This window comes from Sorex fumeus, unplaced genomic scaffold, assembly GCF_029834395.1.
Source record: "Sorex fumeus unplaced genomic scaffold, SorFum_2.1 ptg000129l, whole genome shotgun sequence".
Lineage (NCBI taxonomy): Eukaryota > Metazoa > Chordata > Mammalia > Eulipotyphla > Soricidae > Sorex > Sorex fumeus.
The window spans coordinates 6,598,161-6,622,636 of record NW_026606186.1 but is presented as its reverse complement, the minus strand read 5'-3'; the positions used below and the strand labels follow the sequence as shown (position 1 = coordinate 6,622,636).

General features: G+C 49.6%; 1 protein-coding gene across 3 annotated transcripts in view; it reads right to left on the bottom strand.

Annotated features, from left to right (window-relative positions):
* Positions 1–24,476, bottom strand: part of DENND1A (DENN domain containing 1A) — a 523,912-nt gene that overhangs the window by 294,997 nt on the left and 204,439 nt on the right. For all 3 annotated transcript variants that reach the window (XM_056138645.1, XM_056138644.1, XM_056138646.1), the window contains one exon: positions 13,588–13,707. In XM_056138645.1, coding sequence (XP_055994620.1) covers positions 13,588–13,707 — 120 coding nt within the window. The remainder of the gene's footprint in view (positions 1–13,587; positions 13,708–24,476) is intronic.

Below are 24,476 nucleotides of genomic sequence, written 5' to 3'. Positions count from 1 at the left end.
GCCATCTTTAAGCTGACTGAGTTGCATGCACGTGAAATCCTCATCATGACAAAGACATAGCTATGCTCAGTGAGTCTACACTTCCGTTAACAATCCCTGCACCTTGTGGTGGGTTGAGGTCCCAATGGCTGCCCTATCTATCTGATCTCTATGTCAGATTCTAAATTAGAAAAAATTTCTTTTTATGAAACTTAGATTCAGAAAGAGACAAAAAGACCCAAAGTTCATTTCCAGCTTGGGAGGCTGGTGTCCAAGCCCAGCGCCAGCTCACTGCACCTTTCAGGTGTGACCTCTGGACAATGCCCCTCCCTCCAGGTCAGACTGCGCTTCAGCAAAGAACAGCATCTCATGTTCTGGGACTTTGAGAAAGGAGATGAGCCCATGACCAGCCTCCTTTCGAAAGTGAGAAGGAAGCGACCTAGCACTGTAGGCCTCCTCCAAAATGATCAAGTCAAGATAGGCCGAAATGGAAATGTCTCAGCCACGCCGCAAACAACATGGCATTTTCCAACCAAGCTGGGAACTGACATATCCTCAAGACACAGTTCCTCTGCTCAGAGGATCAGACCAGGGCAGCCTCTTGGGGATGTTCCTGAAAGCCTGGGAGTGGAGCAGTCCAAGCCACCAAGAATAAGCAGCAGAGTGGTGACACAATAGAGTACAGGACAGAAGCAGGAAAACAAACTACAGCCATCAACAGCAGAGGTGGATCTCAAACACTAAAAAGAAGACATAAAATCATCATCCCAAATTGCATGATCCAATTATTATACAGCTTAAGACCATACAAAACTCAGGGCTGGAAGAAAGGGCAAAGGGCTGGAGTGTGGGTAACACTCTCGCGAGGCCCTTAATTTAATCCCTGGATAGTCATGGTGACCCCTGAACACCCCAGCCCAGATGCCCACGGTAGCACTGGGGGCCCTTCGCAACACACACTCTGGCCAATCAATGACCGGTCAGGCCCCCACAGCAGTGCTGAGTAGGGCTGGGAGTGGCCCCGGGCCCCCTGAGCACTGCCCAGGAGGCCAAAAATAAATTTAAAACATAGAAACTATTTTGGAACGGTGACTCATTAATTTAGATGGTTATTCACGAGCATTTGAAGGATATTTAAACATACACTTTTGTATATAAAAATACATATCTCTAATGGGGTGGTAGGAGGGAAACTGGGGACTTGTGGTCGGAAATGTACACTGGTAAAGGGACAGGTGGTGGAACTTTGTGTGATCCAAACCCAATCATGAACAATTTTGTAACTGTTATCTCACAGTGATTCAATAGAAAAAATAAGTGTCTCGACATGCACTTTTCTGTTTGCAGATTATATTTCCCCACAGAAGGTACAGAACTGCAATTTACAAAGTAGATACAATATACAGATAACTATCAAATGCCCACCATTTCATTTACTCTTTAATATAATTTAAGATTATTTTAATGAATTTGTATGTATCATCCTCATCAAAGTGTCATTAAAGTAATTGCAGTAAAGATAAATAACCAATAAAGTAAAAATAAAAATTTTACTTTAAATCAAAGTTTTTAAGATACTTTTTTCCAAAATCAAAAACAGCACCAATGTTCTTACCATGACAAGTACTAAATCTGAAGACAGCCAAATTCAAGAGATTACCACATAAAAAAAACCTTAAAGGTTCTCCTCAGATAAAAACTGATCTACTCAGGAGAAGTTTAATAAAGAGTAAAATAAGCAAGAGAAAGAGAGCGTCACTTCCAGAGGTCAGGATACAAGGTAATCTTAATCAATCCGTTAAAAACTCAACATTGAACACATGCTCATGCACTTATGAAAAAAAGAAAAAGTGAAATTGGCATGCAGACTTACAGAAACAGTTTTTTCAAAGGTGACAGTAAACATCCCAACACAGTTGAAAACAGAACACTAACAAATATATTTTCTTTGGCGTCTTTTTGGCCAGGAGAGGCTTTTGTTTTGCAGTGCTGTTTTGGTTTTGGGTTTTCATCCCCAAAGATCAGTTTTCCAATGGGACTAAAGTTCGTTTGTTGTTGGTTTTGTTTTTAAGGAAAACCAGTCATTCCAAGAGCTCAAGCCAAAAAGACAAAACAAAACAAAACTATAGCACTCTAAACTTCACCAACTTCTTTTTCCACTACACTTTCAAATACTTTTTTTTTAAAATGTCAAGATTCTAGAGCAAGCTTGCTTTTTTTTTTCCATTTTGGGCTCATTAATACACATAAAGAGCTAGTTAAAATACCAGACTGAATAAATGAACAATGGGACAATTAACCTCACAAACAGAGCTCCGCCCACTTCACTTCAAAGGCATCTGAAACAGAATGGATTAGGAACCATAAACGATGCCTCCAAGAATTAATTCTGTAATAAATATTGCTTTGTATTATAGATAAAGGACTAAAACTCTCAATAGTGGCAGTCTGACACTTGTGAATTGAGTTAAAGGACAACAATTACCCTTGGTTTTACTGAAGATTACTGGGAGTTTCCAGTTCCAGGAATGAGAAATAAAAAACCCGCTTAATTTCTACTACATGGTATAATACAGAAATGAGCTTTATCTACAATATTAAAACTCCCTAGGTTTCCTCTACATAAAAATTTAAGATAGGTATGATGATTTTATTCAGAATGTTGTACATTAGAAAAATGAAAATTTATATTGCTAACTTTATAAGTCATTATTTTCTGCAACTTACAGTTCATGCTAGTAAGGATTATTTTGAAGATGTATATGTGCAGTTAAACACAAAAATAAGTAAATAAAAACACATCATTTGTCACTTGATAGTTTGACTTTTGATATGATTTTCACACTTTTATGTTCATCATTTAGATTAATAACTATTCTCTATTGTTAGAAAGCAAATAACAGCTCACATTATGTTAAGTAAAATGTGAAGATAAAAAGTGGTTGTTCATTTTTAGGAAAAAATGTCAAAGGATTTAGTCGAATGACAAATTTTCTACCATGAATGTACTTTTACAAAGAATAAGTCTAATAAAAATATTTTAAGTTTACTAAAATCTTCTTCCCTTATAACTCAGTCTTACGTAAGAGAGTGACACAGGCAGAAGCATTTTCAGGCAGGCAGGGATATTTTAATGAAACATAACGATTCGAACAGCATCGTAAGTGGAACAGCAAGCTACAAAACCAGAATGAGTCAACTCAGTGAGACAAGGAAACAAGCCTCATTCTTGAGGGGGTGGACAGCTCTTACTTTTCTGTCGATCCCTAAATTCTTCAGGTGAAGATATCTTCAAAATCAGTGGTTCGTAACTGACTGTTGGAATGAACGGATTGCTAAACTTCAGGTGGCCTAATGATCTTTCTGTCTGAAACCAGGTAAAGAAGTGGGCTGCTGGCAGCACCTTGCAGGGCCTCCCTTGCGAGGGAGAAAGGTCAGGCTGACAGCTTTGCAAGGCGGCCACTAACAGGCCCCGACCATGTGCAGCCATACTCCTGTTTGTAGCCACCGGTCTGTCTTGCTCTGACAGAAGCAAGGTGGGAACCATACTGAGCTATTCTCCTTATGACCTCATGCCCAGGGAAGAGCCGAGATAAGGGTCAAATAAATGCCTTCTGCTAGTTGATGCAGGAGGAGGGGAAAAGTGATTCCCTTGTAGAACTGTTAGGGAAAAAAAAATCACCAGCACTCCACAATCAGCACTCACTCGCTTCTCCTGGGGAGTGCCTCCCCTTGTGCCCCCAAAAAGGGTCCCTCGTGTGGAATTCTGAGCCTCTTTCTTTCCAAAGGCAGGCTCTGTTTTACTGGTTTTTCCATTCAAACATATCCTGCGTCAGATTTAACACAACTGCTGGTTTTCTTTACTCCGCCACCAGACGGGTGGAGGGTGCGCAGGGCCCAGAAGGGACGTGACTCCCCCTGTCTGGACCTCCGCCGGCCGGGAAAATCCTTAACCTCACATGGGCTGGGGCTGCTTCTCCTGAGCTGGAAGAATTGTGGTCCGAGTCGGACAAAACCGTGAACTGCTCTTGGCCAACGAAGCTCTTGGGGATAGAAGGCCTTCCCTCTTACGGCCCCAATCTCGTCTTGCATGACAGAAGGGTGGTCTAGAGTACAGCGTTTCTCCCAGGCCACTCACAAGATCTGGGCACAGAAGCCAACTATTCCCATGGCCCTCTCCCTCTCCCTCCCTCCCTCCTTCCACCTATCTATCTATCTATCTATCTATCTATGTACACACACACACATATACATCTATCTATATACATAACACAGATACAGGTAGATATATATACCTAGATGTACAGATAGATGGAGAGAGAGAGAGAGAGAGAGAGAGAGAGAGAGAGAGAGAGAGAGAGAGAGAGAGAACTTTTAGAGCCTGGAAACTGCTGGGCATCACCTTGAGCATGAGTGGACATGGTCCCAACAACCAAGGCCACAAAGACACCTACTGCGAATGCACACAGTGCAGTTGGAAAGGGAGCTCTGGGCTGGACATGGAGCCCCACAGCAAACTCCTTCCCTCACCCCTCGGGAGGTCCCAGGAGTCTTGGCCCCTCTCGGTCCCACACCCCTGCTCTCCCACGACACGTCAGGTTGCTAGAAGGGGAGTTACATCAACCATGCGGCCCTTCTGACGCAGGCGTCTTCCCCTACTCCCTCTCACACCTCGACTGGGAGCTGAGTCCATCCACAAAATGGGACAGCAGTAGCCCTGGTAGTGGCTGCTCGGCACAGATGGTGAGTCCAGAAGGGAGGGTTGAGGGGCAGACAAAAAACAAAAAATAAAACAAAAGAACAACAACAAAAAAAAAACAAATTAAAAAGACACCTAAGGGGCTGGAGTGATAGCACAGCGGGTAGGGCATTTGCCTTGCACGTGGCCAACCCGGGTTCAATTTCCAGCATCCCATATGGTCCGCTGATCACCGCCAGAAGTAATTCCCTAATGCATGAGTCAGGAGTAACCCCTGAGCATTGCTGGGTGTGACCTAAAAAGCAAAATTTAAAAAATAAAATAAAGCCATTGTCTTGTTGCATTTAGGGAAAAAAAAAAAGACACTTAAGTATGTCTCCAGACTTCCTAGGCCGGTTTCACTTACTTCCCTGGGCTAAGCTCCTTGCACATGAAGACAAACGAATGAGGCCCTTGCAATGTCCAGTTTACTGAGTCTCACGTGAAACATTTCTTTAAGCTGGACCCAGGCCGTTGGCGGGCCATGCCGGGGCGGAGGCTCTGGGAAGGTCCGAGAAGAGAGAGGAGGCCTCCTCTGTGCTCTAACGCAGCCCAGAGACAGCATCGGGATAGAAGATCGGCCTTCTCTTCCCACCATCTGGCTCCCAGGCCCGTAGGCAACCTGGAAAGCAAGGGCAGGGCCCTATGTTCGCCTCCTTTCTTCTCTTGCAAGGAGATTTTACTTCCGGATTGGGGGTGGGGGGTAGGGGTACTCCCTATGAAGTTGTTTTGTGGCTTCCGGAGAATGAGACATTGCTAAGCATGAAGGTGTCTGTGTGGCAATAAAATGGGCCACACTACCCGACCACTTCATTGTTTTTTTTTCTTAATTGGGGGGAGTGTGGGGAGGGGCTGTGCCCTCCTATAAAGTGATGTTCTGATGAGCACAGCTCCAAGCGGGGGGCCTTTCCAGACGCAGAGAATCGCAGCCAGAGTCCTGGCCCAGACGCCTGGAGCACCCACGGGGGCCCCATATCCCCAGCACAGCCCTGGGTGCAGGACACGGCAGCTGGAATTATAATCTGCTGCGCTGGCCAGCGGGCCTTCTCCAGCTGACCATCCAGAGAAACACTGGACACGTTCCACTTTTAAGAGGAGGAATTAAAAAGAAATCAAACGGCTCCAGAGGGATGGAAGTACTCCGACAGCCAAGCGGAGCCCCGCGTGGAGTCGGATGAGAGATCCAGGTCTCCCGAATGGTACTTAAGGCGCGGGGAAGAAAGGCTGATTTCTCCCCAGAGGGGCCGTGGCTTTGATGCCCAAGCTGGCCTCGAACAGCAGACGGTGCGTTTTCTTGTGTAGCAGGGCACCCTCAGGCGAGACAACCATAAATAGCTTCAAACATAAATAGGAGATTCCATCTGTTTCTGGAATATTTCAGCAGCACCTGCTTTCAAGGTAAAACCTGGGAGCTGTCCCCACAGGCTCCCTTCGCTGCCCCTGCCCCCCACTCCCATCCACGGGCCGTAAACGAAAGCCAACACAGCTTTAGCACCACACCTGCCCAAGGAGAGAGGCCTTTGATTTCTCTCCTGAGCCGATCGTGGGGTTTCAGAAACACTGGGACACTTAGGGAGGGAAGCCCACATTCTTAAAACCAGACTCTTCATTATTTCTTCCTTTTCTCGGAAAACCAAGTTTCACTGCATTTATAGTAGAAATGAGTACAATGCAGATGGGGGGTGGGAGTGGGGAGTGGAGAGGAAGATGTGATAGTTATTCTTGCCTTTAAGTCAGGAAGGATTCCAGAAGGAAGCTGGATCCCGCTAAACGCAGTTAATGTTTAAACACAAGCCCAGATGCCGAGTTGTATGGGAGGGAGGACTACCACTCCCCAGTGAGGGCCAGGAATGTATTTTCGTTATGCTTTAAAAAAAAAAAATCTGGGGCCAGAGTGATAGTACAGCGGGCAGGGCATTTGCCTTGCATGCACCTGATCTGGGTTCGATCCCTGGCATCTCATATGGTCCTCCAAGCACCGCAAGGAGTAATTCCTAAGTGCAGAGCCAGGAATAACCCCTGAGCATCACTGGGTGTGACCAAAAAAAGAAAAAAAAATCTGAAAGTCAATGTTTGAAAACTGACCTAAATCAGGGTGTGACTCCCAGAGGACGTGCTGCACCCCTTCTAACAATACCCTATAAGCCCCAATGTGCAGAAGCAGTGATTTCATTCAGGTCCACAGACACTGGGAATGGCTGATCCCAAATCTTGGGGGCACTCCTCTCAATAAGTGATCGATCTCAGTCCTGACTGGCCACAGCTGCTCTCCTCAGAAGCCCCATCACTCTTCACCTGGCCCATCACCTCCTCTCTGAAGGCCTCTGCACATCGCTTCTCCTCCCACTGCCCAAAGGACATTTTCCTTGACGTGTAGGGCCCCGCTCAACCCCAACCCCTGCCACTCATTCCCTAAAACCACTTTAACCGACCCGCCAGCAAGACTTTGCAGTTCTCCAAGTCTCAGATGGACGCACCCTCATCTTCAACCCCAAACTATCTTGTCTGTCCATTAAAAAAAAACCAAAAAACAAAACAAAACAAACAAACAAAAAAACGCTTGTCACAGTCCTTTCCCAAAGGCCAAGTGGTCCTGATACAGTAAGGACCACTGCACTGAGATGAAATCAAGTAAGAGGCGACCTTGGGACAAAGCATCCTGAATGAAGCACAGTAAAGTATCTATTGCTAAATGACAACGAGGAGAGCGTCTTCCCTTGTACTGCTAAGTGCGTCAAGATCTCAGCTGGATGTGACTCTGGAAGCTCCTCCCTCCAATGGGGAGCAGGGGCAAGGACTAAATAAAGACCCCTCACTGGGTGGTACGCACTGCTCTGCAGGCATAAAGCCAGGCACACACACACAGTCCACCCACCGAATAAAAATTTCAATGGTGAAAGGGGACTGGAGAGAGAGCCAAACAGGTAAGGTGCTTGTCTTGCACGCAGCCAACCCAGGTTCTCATCCCTGGCTCCACAATTTGTTCCCCCAAGCCCCACTAACAGTGACCGCTGAGCACAGAGCCAGGAGAAAGCCCTGAGCACGGCTGGTGTGGCCCCGGAACCAAAACAAACACAAAACTCTGAATGCCAAAAGTTTCACATACCATCTTGGTTTTCTTTTCTTGATTTTCTTTCCAAAGTCATTTCCTTCGCCTAAGGTTCGATAAATTCTGAACATGTTTATTGGGTCTTGGTGGGGTTTGTTTATGATTTTGGATCACATCTGGTGGTGCTCAGGGATTATTCCCAAATCAGGACCGGGGCACAGAGGGGCAGCGGGGGTGGGGGGAGTGGGAAGGCGGAGTCACTCCTGGTGGGTCTCAGGAGAAAACAAGATCCAAAGATGAAACTCAAGGCTCTCGAATGCAAATATATGCTACAGTCTGCTGAGCCATCTCTCTAGCCTCACGAACACTTTTATTTAGGTGCAAAGGTAACTCAAATTTTCTCAAGAGCTAAATTAATCCCAAGGGAAAATTATACAATACAATATTTTATCGTCCTTTAGCAAAGGCGAAGAGTTTCAACGTGATGTACGTCTCGTAGCTCCCGTCCCCCCATACAGAAACAACACCACAGTTCGGATTCTGAACTCTTTCTTGTTTGCTTGGTTGTCTTTTAGGGGAACCACCTCAGCAGTGCTAGAGGTCATCAGGTCTAGACCTGGGGTTCCCAGGAGGCCATGTGGTCCCTTAAAAGGAACCAGTGGGCCTGAACATGCTGGTCCTCTGAGTAATCTCCAGGACCCACGGCTTTGAACTCCTGTGCCCTCTGTCTAAACCCAGAAATTGGTTCTAAGTAACGTTTTTCATTAGTTTCACTTTGATGGTCCATGTGTCATTTGGGCCCATGGGATGTCATGATAAAATTTTGGTTCCAGGTCACTTTGTTTTATGATATTTGGAAGATTTTAGGGGTAAATGCTTATGCCACATCAGACTCAGAGGGTGTTAGCTGACAATGCTAACATTTTTCTCACATTCCACATTCGGTGAGGAGCAACCAACATCCCTGTAATTAACTGTTCCCTGAGCTGGCACTTTCAATGGACTGACCACCAGTCAGCAAACTAGTTAAGTGACATTATGGGAATCTAAGAAGAAGAAAAATGCTTTAATGACAGTAACTGCTCGACCAGAGGAGAGAGTCAGACACTCAAATGTAGGACTCGTGTCTCTGTGCTCGTGAAACTTGCTTGTAGTCTGGCCCAAGACTTTCATGTCCAGGCCAACAGGTGACACTTGAAACCAGTTTTTTTTTGTTGTTTTGTTTTTGGGTCACACCTGGAGATGCACAGGGGTTACTCCTGGCTCTGCACTCAGGAATCACTCCTGGCGGTGCTCAGGGGACCATATGGGATGCTGGGAACTGAACCCAGGTCGGCTGCGTGCAAGGCAAATGCCCTACCTGCTGTGCTATCACTCTAGCCCCGAAACCAGCTTTCTAAGAATGTTTTCAAATAAACATTTGTAAGTATTTCCAGGATTCATTCTTTCATAAGACTACACTTATTGTATGCACACAACAGGTAGCGATTCTTTAGCACATTTCATATTGGTGAGGAAAAACAACCTTCTGAGGCTTAGAGGAGCTTACTTTCTAGTTAAGAAGGACAATGTCATCAACAATCAACCAGATAAATTATACTGCGGAAAGAGGATCTCAGAAACTTTTCTCTTGTAGGTAAAATTTTGAAACGCTGATGCCCGAGTCCTTTATAGACACTTATATAGTCCTTTATAGGCACAGTGAGGTTTAAGGGCAGCCCTGTCATGATGAATGAGAGTGAAGACGGTATCATGGGCCACACTTCTGCCAATGACTGCATTTCAGTTTTTCTCTGATGGGACCCATCCTCTCCACCCATTGCTTTCCTCCACATGGACTGAAGGCTAGAGAGACAGTACAGGGTAAGGCAGCTACCGTGCAAGTGTGCAAGTGGGTAGCCTGGGTTTGATCCCAAGTGAACCACTTATGGCTCCCCCAAGTCCCACCAGGAGAGGTCCCTGAGCACAGTCAGGAGTAAGAGCCCTGAGCACAGCCAGGTGTGACCCCAAACTTTACATACACATGCAAACACACACACACACACACACACACACATGCGCGCGCGCGCGCGCGCGCGAGGAATGCATCACTCTAAAAGTCCTCCCAGGAGGAGCGTGGGGATGAATCACAGGCAAAAGCACCAATTTTTCTAAAGGATGAGGCTGTGAGCATGATCTTTGGTATAGTTCACACGAGTCTAGCACATCGCTAGGCCTCCACTGTCGGTGACCACAAGTTCTGCAGCAGCAAAGCTTGTTTTCTCCCACACAGCATAGCCAAGTGTGTTCCAGTGCCACCGCTGAAGTGCACAACCCCCAGTGAGCACTGCATGCAAAGCGTGCGAGCACTGTAGCCGGGTGTGCGAGTCCTGACAGACAGGTGAGTGGCGGCGGCCTAAGGCGTGCAGCCCCCAGCATGCTTGGCGGCCGTGGGCAACCCCCATCACCACAACGTAACAACAGCATAAAAGGGGAGGAGAAGAGGGAGACTTAAACGTATGTTAGAGAAAGGCCGGTGTGCTCAGGTGCAGGGGTGAAGGCACTTGCCTGCACAGAGCTGATCTGGTTTCCACAAACGGCCCCCTGAGCACTGCCAGGGGTGACTCCTGAGCACAGGACTAGCTTCCTGAGCTCTGCCATGTGTGGCCTAATCCTCCATCTCCCAAAATAATATTGAATAATATATAAAACAAAGGCCCTCCCGTTGATCGTCGATTTGCTCGAGCGGGCCCAGTAACGTCTCCATTGGAGACTTTGTTGTTACTGTGTCTGGCATATCGAATACTCTTGGTAGCTTGCCGGGCTCTCCGAGAGGGGCGGAGGAATCGAACTCGGGTCAGCCATGTTGGCCGCTTGTAACAAAGTGGATGTGGTAACATCGTGTGTGTGTGTGTGTGTGTATGTGTGCGCGCGCGCACACATGTGCATTTTAAAGCTCCACACACAGTATCTTGGTCAAACCCTATACGTACTCGTGCCGGGGATATGAAACTGCTTGAGGCTGTCCAATTGGAGAAGGACAGAGAAGAGCCGGACCTGCGTGTGCAAGGAAACAAGCAGAGCACATACTGCAGAGGGAGGAAGCCCAAGCTGGGAGCACGCACAAATGCACGGGGGCAGACTGACCAGGGACAGCAGAAGCCTGGTAGTTTGGGAGAGCAGTCAGGGGGCAGAAGCGCCTGAGAAGCGAAACTGGGGAGGGGGGTAGGGCGGGAAGGGGGGGGCAGCAGAGGTGAACTCTGCACAGCAACCCTCCCTCCTGGGAGGCGACACTCCTCACAAGAAGGCACCCAAGCATCAGGCATGCCGAGACAGGCAACTGTACCCTGAGGCCCGGGTCGGTTAGAAGGATACGTGGAGAGTGGCAGGAAGCCCAGTGGTGGAGGAAAGCAGACCCCCTTGGCAGGCCTCTCCCCCCTCCACTGGACACTTCACTAACCAGTGAGCCAGGGTCAGCAGGAGAGGCTGCCTCCCCTGTGCTAGTCTCACCACAGCACTGTTCCCCAGGCACACGACAGGAGAGGGCCACCGTGTGTCTCTGACAAACACACAAGCTCGAGAAGAATAAGAATAAGAATAACAGCACTGTAGCACCGTCCTCCCGTTGTTCATCGATTTGCTCGAGAGGGCTCCAGTAACATCTCCATTGTGAGACTTTCTGTTACTGTTTTTGGCATATGAATACGCCATGGGGAGCTTGCCAGGCTCTGCCGTGCAGGTGGGATACTCTTGGTAGCTTGCCGGGCTCTCTGAGAGGAACAGAGGAATTGAACCCCGGCTGGCCATGTGCAAGGCAAACGCCCTACCTGCTGTGCTATAAAAAATCTCCCTTCCCCCATGTTAAATACTTGCAACAAGCACATCCCAGAAGGAATCCTATCAGCCTCTGTATTTCTCAGCGCACCCCTCTCCTCGGGCCCCGGGTGTCAGCAGTCAGCAGGCCCTGCCGGGGGATCAGCCGGCGTTATATATAGCGCACTGCGGCGTGCTCATCCATCTCCCCGGCTAATCTCGGCCACTCCGCCGAGGCAGGCACTAGTTAATAGTAGGCACTCTATTAAGGGCTGACATCCGGTGAATGAATGAACCCACCAGCTTCTCCCGCAGCTCCACGACACAGACCGGAGAGGAGACACACCGTCGCCGCTGCTGTTCTTCACACGAAGGCAGCCGGAAGGCTCCCCACCTGGCTTCTCACCACCCCGGGCCCCACGGCCTGTGCAGAGACTCGCTCAGGGGAGCGACCATGACCCTGGAAATTTGGGACTGACTACCTGACACTCGCGGAAACATGCTGATTGAAAGGAAGCCGGCCTCACACCGGCTCTGAGAGGAGCCTCAAAACTCCAAATACCACAGGCAACAGTCTTTTTGCAAAACCTCAAGACCCTGGCTGCCTCCTCCACACCTCCTAAGGATTATGTAACTAGAAGGCTAGGAACTAATATGAGGCCAAATCCCAAGGGGGAAAAATTCCTTATAAAGAATAAAAGACATTGTGAAACCAGACCGCGGAGAGACACAGCCACCAGCGCCTCGTGGCCTGGGCAGGTCGACCTGGGGCCCGGCCCAACACCAGCCCCTCACCAGTCCCTCTCCCAACAGCAGAGACCCCCATCCAGGCCCCGCTACCCTTAGGACTAACCCCAGATCCCCCGGACCTTGTCTCAGGGACGCAGTTTGACTTCTTTGGTGAAAATGAGAAGTGAGGTTTGCGCAGAGAAATGCAGAAGCCGCCCCGGGCCAATAACTTGTCAGTACCTCACTCCAGGGAGAAGGGGTGCTGTGGGCATGTGGGGTAGGGGGAGAGGGCAGAGATGGGGGGCAGAGGTGGAGGAGGGTGCGTGCAGTGGACCCTTCCCTGGTGAGAAGAGGAAGAAAGTGCGGAAGGTGGGGAGGCCTGAGAAACTACGTTTCCTGGACTGTGCCCAGGCTCTGGCCGGTTATACCTGGGCCCAAGGCCGCGCCTGGGGCGCCTCCAGGCTGCGGGCCTGAAGCCACGCACACCAGCAGACACAGACAGGAGGCGGGCCCCTCTGACACCTACTTAACCAAGGCAGATGGAGAGGCACATGAGGGGGGGATGCCTTTCCCAGCCCCTCAGGAGGCGCCCGGCAGGGGCCCACCGAGCCAGCAGCAGCAACCAAATCAGATTTCCACACTCCCCCCCCCCACCCCCCCCCCCCCCGCCTCCCCCAGAACCCGCTGCGCCCCGCTGGCAGGAGGAAACGGAGCATTAAGCCAAGCGCAGCTCTGGTGCAGGGAGGCAGGTCGGGCGGTCTAGGGAAGGCACTTCCGGGACTCTGCACTTGGCTGGAACCTCTCCAGAGGGAGCTGAGGAGGGGGTGAGGGTGGGAATGGGGGGGGGGTGGGGGAAAGGCAGCCACTCTCCCGCTGACCCAAAGGGGGCAAGAGTGTCGCGGCCAGGGAGCCGCAATCAGTGTCTCCAAGACGTGCCGGGCTGCAGACACATACTTTATTAATAAACTTACATACACAAAATGTCCCCGGGAAAGTCTCGCAGGCCCCTCTCTGACAGCTCCAGATAACAGGCGGGCGGACCCCAAGCCACTGCCGGCGCGCGGGCGTCCGCCCGTGCCACGGAACCCACGATCCCTTTCCCACCCAAGGGATGTGCTACAAGTAAATAAATACGATTATCTGCAGCCCTCCGAGGGCAAGGCCAGCACCAGGCGGCCCTGCTCCCCGGGTGCAAGGCCTGGCGGGAAGCAGATAGGCACGGAGTGGGGGGACCGCCAGGACGCCTTCATGACGGCGGGGCGGGGCCGACGTGCTCTCCTGGCCCGGCCGGGGCCCTTACCTTAAGATACAGAAGCAGCTCTTCGCCCCTGAAGATAAGCGGCAGAACCCGAACCTCTGCTTGCTGTCAATGTCAGTGAGCACGAACGTGAAGTTCTGGCCAACTTGGCTCACCGTGAGGCTGCGGCAGTGACAGAACAAAGGGGAGATGGATGTGCAGTGAGTTTCTGGATAAAGTATCTAATCGCGACAGGTCGTTGAACCTGTAACATTTCCTTTCTCTGGTGGAACAACGCTTTACAAACGAGCTTAAAATTTTACACACTTCAAGGGAACAGGCTGGGGTGGGGGGGTGGGGTGGGGCCCGCAATGACAAGGGCAAAGAAAAAAAAAAAAAAGAAAAGAAAAGAAAACCCAGTCTGCAAGGGATGGCCCCGGCCTCCTGCCCAGAGCTCAGGCGAGGGTTTCCTCACTCTGAACCCCACTTCATAGACGGGGACGGAGCCTCAAGGGGTGCTGCCTTAGAGGCCGGCTGCACACAGCAGCTGAGCGGGGCTCTAAACGGAGGCTCGTCTGATGCTGAAGCCCACCAGGCCTGCCTGCCAGAAATGAGCATGCGGACCATTCCTCGGGTTCTGGGAGGGGTGCTGACGGCAGCCCCAGAATGGAAGTGCCACGGCTGACAGACACCTTCTCTCTCATCTGCGCCCACGGCCAGCCTGAAATTCAGATGATGATGGGGGCTGGACCGACAGCACAGTGGGGAGGGCGTTCACCTTGCACATGGCCGACCCGGGTTCGATCCCCAGCATCCCATTATGGTCCCCCGAAAACACTGCCAGGAGTAATTTCTGAGTGCAGGGAGTAGTAACCCCTGTGCATCACCAGGCATGACCCAAAAAGAAAAAAAAGAAAAGAAACGTACATGATGTTCCACCTGAGTGGGAAAGGGCCCCGGGGGGCAGGCTTGCTGGGTGCTGGGGTGAAGCTCACAGAGCTGCGGGCACCATGGGTGCGGCTGGGATTTGAAAGAGGGCAAGGGTCGGGACTGCTTGTCTGGGGCCCCCAGGTCTTTCAGAGTTTATGAACTTATGGGGAACAAAGCAAGCAAAAAAACCAAAGGCCTATAACCGTTCAGACTAATCGAGAGACTTTGTTATCTAGTGTCGGAATCACCTCAGGACTTGGGAGAAGCTCTGGGGTTTGAACTCATGACCTCGCACTTGCTGAGCATGTGAATGTAGATGCTTCTTTAAGTTACAAAACCATTTTTGGGGTGGGGGGGCACACTGGCAGTGCCAAGAGCTTACTCCTGACTCTGTGCTCAGGGATCACCTCTGGAGGGGCTCAGAGGACGATAGGGGCTGTTGGGGATCAAACCAAGGCCAACTGTGTGCCAAGCAGGCACCTTACCTGCCCTACAATCACTCCGGCCCTACAAAACATTTTACATTACACCTTGGCTTTTCCTTCTGGGCCACACCCAGTCGTGTTGGTGGGGTTGGGTGATGAAGCACCAGGAACCGAACCTGGGGCTTTGGCATGCAATGGATGTACTCTGTCCTTCGCATTCTCTCTGGCACTAAAATAAAGGTAAAGGTAAAGGTAAAGGCCCTCCCGTTGATCGTCGATTTGCTCGAGCGGGCCCAGTAACGTCTCCATTGGAGACTTTGTTGTTACTGTGTCTGGCATATCGAATACGTCACGGGGAGCTTGCCAGGCTCTGCCATGCGGGCGAGATACTCTCGGTAGCTTGCAGGGCTCTCCGAGAGGGGCGGAGGAATCGAACTCGGGTCGGCCATGTTGGCCGCGTGTAAGGCGAACGCCCTACCTGCTGTGCTATCGCTCCAGCCCTAAAATATGCTTTTTTTTTTTTAATTAGTGAAACACCATGAGGTACAGTTGTAGATTTACAAATTTTTGTGCTTGGATCTCGGTCATACCACGATCAAATACCCATCCCTCCATCAGTGTAAAATATACTTTAAAATACTAATCTGACCAATATCTTGGATTCTACTTTTAAAAAAAAATTAAGAATCCCTGGAGCCGGAGAGATAGTACAGGGGGTAGGGAGTTTGCTATACACACAGCTGACCCGGGATGGATCCCCAGCACCCCATATGGTCCCCGAGCACCACCAGGAGTGATCCCTGAGTGCAGAGCACGATGACTGTTCCTCAAGTTCAGGGAAGGATGCTGACGGCAAGCACGGAATAGAAGTGCCACGGCTGACGGACACCTGTGACAGACATCTGTGCTCATGGCCGTCCTGAAATTTAGATCATGTTCCACCTGAGCAGGAGAGGGCCCTAGAGGCCTGGGTCACTGGGTGCCCTGAGCACCGCCAGTGTGGTCCCCAAACAAAACAAAACATTAAGAACCCCGAACTCTAATATATTGATATGCACTAACCTGTTTTAGAATTAATGCAGAATTATTCAACAGAACTCAAACTCATACTATTCATACATTGTGTTTTACCAAATAGACTCTGAGGGGTAGGGAGTTAGCTCACAGGCTGAAGGACCTAACTAGAGACCCAGACTCAGTCCCAGATCACACAGTCTTCACTTCAGATCTCTCTCTCTCTCTCTCTCTCTCTCTCTCTCTCTCTCTCTCTCCTCCCCCTTCCCCTAAATATATATTCAAATTGGTAAGACACATCAATGCTCTCAGCTACAATTTACCTTGTAATCAGTTTGTGGAAAAGGAAAACACACAGGTCAATAGATGTTTTCCAAAGGCAGACTTCCTATTGGGTCCTTACACAGTGATCAATTAAATTCCAAATATGGAAAGCCGTCCTTTCCTAAAACTTCATGGTGGGCTGGAGCGACAGTGCAGCCTTATGTGTGCCCAATCCAGGTTCGATTCCTAGCACTGTAGATGGCCCCCTAAGTTCTACCAGGAGTGACCCCTGAGTGCAGAGCCCAAGAGTAAGCCCTGAGCACCGCAAAATAGGACCCAAAAAATAAAAATTAAAAAATTTAAGAAATTAAAAATAAGAAGAAACCAGACTGGTATACCAACCATATCCAAAAATGACAAAGAGACTTTCAAGGGATCCGAGAATAAGAGGTCACCCAGACCTTCCCTGGTCCTATTTTAGGAAATAATTCCACCCCTGAAAGACTGTTAGAAACTATCAGAAAATATCTCACAAAGAAACTTCTGAGAGAGAGACCAAAAAAAAAAAAAAACCCAAACCCCAACCGAGGCAGGTGAACGAAACAAGTTGGCAATTTAAAAGCAACCTGGTAATAAAACAGGTGTAAGTAATGCTATCCCTCACCTTACACAAGCCAGGAGAAAGAACTCGTTTCTATAAAAGTTATAGTGCTGTCAGGGGGACAGCAAACACTGCCTTCTTGGGGCTGTTATGTTTTATCTATAAAGCTTGGATACTGTTACTATGGTGATTTAATACTATGTTTTAAAGGGGGATTATATGATTAATTTTAACAAGCTGAAGATGTGTGAGAAACAGGATTCTAGCTCCCATAATTAAAGTGATTGGGGGAAGAGGGGGCTTCATTGGGGGAGGGGAAGCCCAACATTTTTTAAACCGTTAAAGCAACAGGTCAGGATGATTCCGAGTTAGGAATGAGGTTCGGGTGTGCTTTTGCCAGATACTACTGTGTGATCATACAAAACATGATTGTGTTATTTTAATTCAGGGTTTTATTTCACTTCTGAAACATGCCTCAAATGAGGCATCCTAGCGAGAAAGAGGGAGCCAGAATCTCTAGGAAAAGGAACGAACTCAAGCTGGTTTGTGAACTGACTGTCATTCATTTCTCTATTATCTTTGCACTACCATTAAAAATGCTGAAAATGCTTTTTAGCTACACTGCAGGCTCCAAGAAAGATTCATTACTCTCATTTGCTTGGTTCAAATCCCAAACCAATCACTTGCTAACGGGGCCAGAATTGAGCAAGTTACTTAAACCTCCAAGCATCCCGGTGCCTTTATCTGGGATAATAAGGAGAAACTACCACCTAAGTCCAAAGATGTCTTAGGAATATGTGAGATAAACATTCTGTGAAAAGAGCCGGTCTGCAGTGTGAAGAATCAAAGGCAAGTGAGCTGTTCTACCTGAATGAAAAGTAGAGTTCATGTGAAAACCCTGCATTTGTTACAATTCCGAGGACTCTACTTGGTGTCACTGCAAGCGGGGTGGAAGGCTGCCTTCCCGTCTCATCTGCTGCACCTTGTCAGCGCGGGGAAAGCCTTCGGTGGCCAAAGGAGCTGCTCACTCCTGCATGAAAAATAGTCTACTGAGGCTGGGCAGTGTAGCAGAGGACGCTTGGTATTCTCCACTGATTTACCTTTGACGTTCCTAGTCAGGTGGAGAACAAGTCGTTAAGAACCTAATCCGTTAGACTCTACAGTCTGTTTCCCTTGGACAGCTCGAGGGCAGCCGAACAAGGGGGTGTCCTCCGCACGGGCTACTGGACATGGCACTGGGCCCATGTCTCCATAAAATGATTTTAGGGAAAGGAGATGCTCCCGTAAAGGGTGGAGCTCTGTGCATCCTGCCAGGACCGCAATCCGTTACCTTTTCTTTCCACGGGAATCAGACACTTCATAATGACTAAAGGTGGAGGAAACCTTAAAAGTCCTACGTAGGTGGGAAAAAAATAAGATTTGGGGCTGAGTTGGGGAATTCTTTTTTTTTTTTTAAGCAGTTAGAACTTTAACACAAATGCAAACCCAGTTTCAACTGGGAGACCTTTCCACTCTGCCAAGCAACCCTAAAATTCTATGAAAATCCGCCAAGAAGCTTGCCACTTAACATACAGAAGAAGGCATGTGAGGAACTCAGATTTCTGTCTTACCAAACAGACTGACTCTACTTCCCACTCAACAAGAGAAACCAGATTTGAGTATTTCCAGAAATAAGCCCAGGAGATCAGGGCCAAGATCACCCCAAGATGCACTTCCCATGCCTACGAAAAATACAGTGGGGGTGGGAGGGAGGGGGCACTATTTCAACCCCCAATTTTTTACTTTCACATTACCTTTGAAATGCTCCCAGCCACCCAGAGCCCCTGCAGCAGCATTTTGCTTGCTCTGAAGATGCTTCTAGCTCCAGTGAATAAACCGTACGAGGCCTGCAAATGGCCAGTATGATTCCAATTGTCTGAGAAATGGGATTTTCCTCTACCCACTCACTCACTGTCAGTTCTGTTGTTCGTATTTCAGGCTCAACAACTACGACACCGTGCCCTGTAACGAATGCCACATACACGCTCCCTGGGCTTCCCGTGGAGCAATAATAAACAGGAATGCGACAAAGCACAAAGCCTGCCGTGTGTTTTGATGAAACTAAAGCAGGTACAGAGCTGGCAGAAAGTGGAAAAGCAGCAAAGTTCCTAACCAAGAGGATGTGGCCGGAAGCAGCTCCTCAGATACGGCGAGAAGACGCTCTGAAAGGTTGAGCTACAACAGCTGCTCCCCGAAAGGCGGGCACGTGGGGTTTCGGGCCAAGAGAAGAGCCATGCAGACTCTCCGTAGAAAGAGCTCCGTCTCCAAGGGATGGAAAGGACACCCGTTCTGCTGATGCACAGGTGATGAGGAGAAAGTGGTACAATAGAAAACAGCTAAATAAAGCAAGCAGACAGATCCTTGGTAGAGAATCAAGATTCCTTCAGAAGGGCAACAGAAAGCCACAGAAGGTTTTCATCAAGATAACAGGCTGGTCTCCATTTTTATAGTTTGGGTCTGATTGTTCGGGAGAGAATAGCCTGGGAGAATGCAGAAGTCCAGGCAGAGAAAACACTCCGGAGGCTAGAGCAGTGATCCAGGTGAGGCTGGATGGGGGTGGGGTTGGGGGGCAGAGGAAGACATCTGTGAATGGTTACAGTGAAAGTGGGCAGGTGTAAAGGCCAGATCTGCAGATGCCTGGGAATTAGAGGGTACGAAAGACATAAGCATATTATCATCAAACAGAGGAGCAACTAACACATTTGGAGTGTGTGTGTGTGTATGTGTGTGTGTGTGTGTGTGAGAGAGAGACAGAGAGAGAGAGAGAGAGAGAGAGAGAGAGAGAGAGAGTTGGGGTTAGGATTCAAGAGATCCATTCAGAATATATGAAGTCTAAGAAGCCTGTGCATAGAAATATCCATAGCTGAGGATAGTACTTCAGGAAACAGAGGGAGTGTCTGGGCTGGCAAGAGAAGTGTGGAAGTCATCACACGAGTCATCAGCCTCCCTACAACTGCAGATCAGTGAAGATGGAAGAATATCTCAGTCCACTGAGGCAGAAAGAAACAGCATTATGAAGCGATCAGAGTGACAGATGATGGCACAGCAGTTTAGAAGCTGGCCTTGCACGGAAGCAACCTGGGTTCCATTCCTGGCACCAAATATAGTCTCCCAAGCACTGCCAGGAGGGATCCTGAGCACAGAGCCAGAGGGCACCCTTGAGTACCACAACAAAACCAATATATATGTGTGTGTGTTGGAGAGTTGGAGCCCCATGGAGGAGGTCCTGAGTTCAATCCCCACCACATGTCCCCAGTAAGCACAGGATCATGAGGTCCATGCTACCGGGCTAAGTATTACCAGGAGTAGTCACTGATGCCCCTGGGAAGCCCCCCTAAAAAAAATGAAATGAAAGCTTTTGTGAAAAACCGCTGAAGAGAAACCTCAAGGTCCTTTAGAAGGCCGAATGAGTTCCCTTCAGACACAAGTGCGGCTGCCCACTCTTCATCCCTGAAGGCTTTCTGAGGGCCTCGTTCTGCTCTCACCAGCCACTCCTCTCCTCAATCCAAGCTGGCGGGCAGGAGCCACCCACTCCACTGCAGCGCCCCCGGGCCAGGGCCCACACTTGGCTCTGTGACACAATCCGCTGCACTGCTCACAGTGGAATGCAGTAGAGCAGGGAGCGTCGTGGGTGACAAGTGGGTGACAGGGCCTCTGGAGAGAGGAGCGGGGTCCTCTGTCCCTTCACCGCACCTGAGTGACACCCGCTCCCGCTCTGCACACCCTGGCTCCCATCCATGCCCCGTACCTAAACGCCCATGTCTAGAGCACCAAGCATTTCCGAAGGAGCAACCAGGTGGCCCTCCTCATGCAGCCTCACAAGGCAAAGTAAAAGGGCAGGACCAGGCTCGGCTCACGACCGCTTTCAGCGCCCCTCCCCGCTACAACTACCTTGTGCATATCAGGGTCGTGCAAGTTGTCCTCTGAATGGCCATGTCCTGGGGCCTCTAGGTTCCGAGCAGCCTGAGGGACCCTCTCAGCGGCTGGGGGTGAATAACTCCAGACCAGGAGGGAAGAGTTTGGAGTTTCCCAGTGCACCCCAGTGCAGTGAGACTGTCATCTTCCCACTGGACCTTCCTGACTTTGCATGTGCTTAAGGCATCTTCCAGGAAAGGCCAGCGGCTGACACACACCATGAGCAGGTCAGGAAGGTTTCCATACCTCTTGGGACTTCCTACACCAGCCATGGCAGTTTGCTGCCGGAGGGAACAGTGACACCAAGCTTGAAGTCCTCCTATGGTATTGCCTAAGTCTCTCTCCCTCTCTACCCCCATCTCTCTCTTGCTCTCTCTCTCTCTCTCCCTTTCTGCCTCTCTCTCACTCGCTTGCTCTCTTTCTCTCTCCCTTTCTCTTTCTCTCTCTCTCCCCCTCCCCCTTATCTCCCCTATATTCTCCCACCCACCCACCCCCAAGTTCTAGAATAACAACACACTTCTTTTTCGGAGTTTCTTCTAAACTTGCAACAAACACACCGGCTAATTGTCGGCCTCCTCAGGACTCCTACCACTCCTGCCTTTGAGGTCAAAGGTTTTGTTCTTTGACATGTTTTGTCTCTCTTCTGCAGGGTGTCCTCTTTACTACAAAAGACACAAGAAACAACTTGCTTTCCAAAGACCTCCACGCAGGATTAGCAAACAATGCGCGTGGGCACGGCCGGTTCCAGAGCAACCTGGGACAGGCAAGAGTGCGGGGGACGTGACTAAGCCGGGCTGTCGACAGACGTGCTGACACAATAGTTGTGGCAGAGCAAGGCCTCACAACGCCGCTGGCCCCACTGTCCACTCCACGCCAGCCCAGGACCCAGGTGGGTCACGTGGGAAGGGGCAACACCTTGTTCGTAGATGAGCAGCAAACTTCTGCAGACCCACACCTGGGCCACGCTCAGCGGCCGAAATCCCACCATGATCCACACACAGGTGGCACCTGGTGCCCAGTTAAGGAGGAGCTGACCCGGGGAAATAGCCCCAAGAAACAAGAGAAAACCCAGGAGGATGGGACATCACCAGCCGACAAAGAAGCGCCACCCGGGAGAAGGGTAGGAGGAGGCGGGTGGCTGCACTGATGCTGGGAGATGTGATGAGGGAACGTGCCCACTGAAATGAGCCATCCGGAGGCCCTGGAGGACCCAGGCAAGCAAAGCTCCTGTGGGATGACAGAAGCAGGAGACAGACCAGAGGGCTGAGAGATACAACGCCGTGTGCAGACTTGCGACTGAGAATGAAAAGTCAGGGGTGGGGGAATACCAGACTTGTTTGGAAGCCGTTGGGAAGGATTCAGTGACAACAGAGATGCGTGCGGCAGGCGAGGGACTGAAAGGTCCCGACTTCAGATTGGGGTTCCGGATAACATGCTCTGTGAGATGGTGCCTTGGTGGACCTCTCTAAGCCTGCCCTGTAAGATGGGAATCACATGTGGCAGGACGGCTCTTGGGAGTTGGAAACACGTGACAGCCCAGAGGTGGAAGGGAAATGTTCTGCCACCTTGAAGTGTGATTTACCCGCGGTCACCTGCTGGCCCAGCAACTGCAGAGGGCCCATCGGCCTGCCTGCCCCTCCTCCAGGGGCCCCGGGGAGTTGGAGGAGTGTGGAGCATGGCGGGGCAACTCAAGTTTGATCAGACTACCACATCTCTCAGCCTCCGGTTACAGGCGCCTCAGAGCTTTCTTCCACAAACACCCCTTTCATCTGGGACTCAAGTTTCTCACATTCCCTGCTCAAAGGTTCAAGTGGCAGGAACGACACTGACCCCAGATGTCTGGGGACCAGGAGTAGGTCACACACCGTCAGAGACAGGGCAGCACCTAATTGCTGCCGGAACTTGCCGGCTGGCCGGAAGAAAAAGCAGAGATCTCTCGGGCCCCTCAGCTCCATGAGCCTGACAATGTTAATAGGAGTCCTGGCTGGTAAGCCAAAAGCCGTCCATACCACAAAGAAAAGTAAAGGTCCCACCCAACGCCTAACCGTGTCCAGGAGAAGCCCAGCCCTCGGGGGAGGAGCAGGTCGGGTGGGACATATGTCTCATATCTCAGGGCACGGAGCACTTCAGGGGCAACCAAAACAAAAGCTACCCCCCAGTGGCTCCCCCCCCCCACCTCAAGCCCTATCCTGAAATCAAGCCCAGTCACCTCATGGTTCTCAGATACCAAGGACACAGTTTAAATCACAGGATGAAAAACTAAGGGAGAAAAGGGGGCCGAGGGAATTCAATGCCAATTGGAGCAGGGCAGAGATGAGAGGCCTGATAGATTGGCACCTGTGCACTTATCACAGGTTTTATTTTATCTAAATTTCCTGGGTTTCTACAATATAAGCATTACTTTTCATTTAGTTTGTTTCTGAGTTCTGGGTCATACCCAGCAGTGCTCAGGACTTACTCCTGGCTGTTTTCAACTTATTTTAGGGGGGAAAAAAAAACTATTAAAGCAGATCTGTTTGCATTCTATTTTGATGGATCCGATGGAGGCAGTGTATCTGATATATTAGGAAAAGTATGCTGGCATTAGAAGTCAGGCAGAAGCGGGTCTCTCATTAACAGTGGGAGCCCAGGCAAGTGATGGATTCTACCGGAGTCTGATTCCACAAATGAGGCACCGTGAACAGGGTAATCTTTCAAATGCATTGTAACCTTTAACACAGGGGAAAACAGCACAGTGCCTGGCACTGAACAGGTACATAAAAGGTGGCAAATGACACTGGAACCATATTTATATCTGTGTGCTGTAATGTATCCTAAATCGTGAACCTCTACCTCTGCCACCACTTCAGTCTCTGCTAGGGCCATTTGTGCCTGCAGAATTCACCCCAATGCAGCTTCAGGGGAGCACAGACATGGGAAAGAATAGAACTTCCATCTTCCAGAGAGGCTCCTGAGGGCTCAAGTAAGGTGCCGGCCACCCAGGGCAAGGAAGGAGCACCACTACGGGAAATGACATGATTCCTATTTTGCTTGCTTTTGCCCTTAAAAAGACTGCTTTCATAAAATAAATAAATAAATAAATAAATTTAAGAAAAGACCAAAAAAAAAGAAAAAAAAAGATAGCACAGCAGGCAGGGTACTTGCCTTGCACGCGGCTGACCTTGTTCAAAGCCATACAATCGCCCAAGCACCCCAGGAGTGATCTCCGAGCACTGAACCAGGAGTAACCCCTGAGTACAGCTAGGTGTGGCCCAAAAATCAAAACCAAAAACCAAACAATAATTCGGGCAGGAGAGACAGGCATCTCAGTCTGTCATTTCACTACCCAACTCCACCAAAAGGTTCAGTGTAGGGTGGCTATAAGGCTGGGCCAGGAGTAAAAACGTTTCTTTCTTGGCCTTGTATTTACATAGATGTGGCCATAAGCAGGTCATTTCATTTCTTTGCTTCTTACACGTTCTTCTGTAAAATGGGGTGACTGAAGCAGACCAATTGCAACTGTGAAATCCTGTGGTCTGTTCGGATACACTTTGAGGGTCGTCTCCTATGGGCAGAGGCCAAACTATCCCGGGCACATCACACTCTCGCCAGCAGGCTCCCTCTGCTCGGACTGGATCATCTTGATTTTTTTTTTGCGGGGGGGGGGGGAGGATTGGGTTTTTTTTTTTGGGGGGGGGGTGTCATACTCGGCAATGCTCAGCCAGGTTACTCTTGGCTCTGCACTTAAGAATTACTCCTGGTGCTGCTTGGGCAACCATATGAGA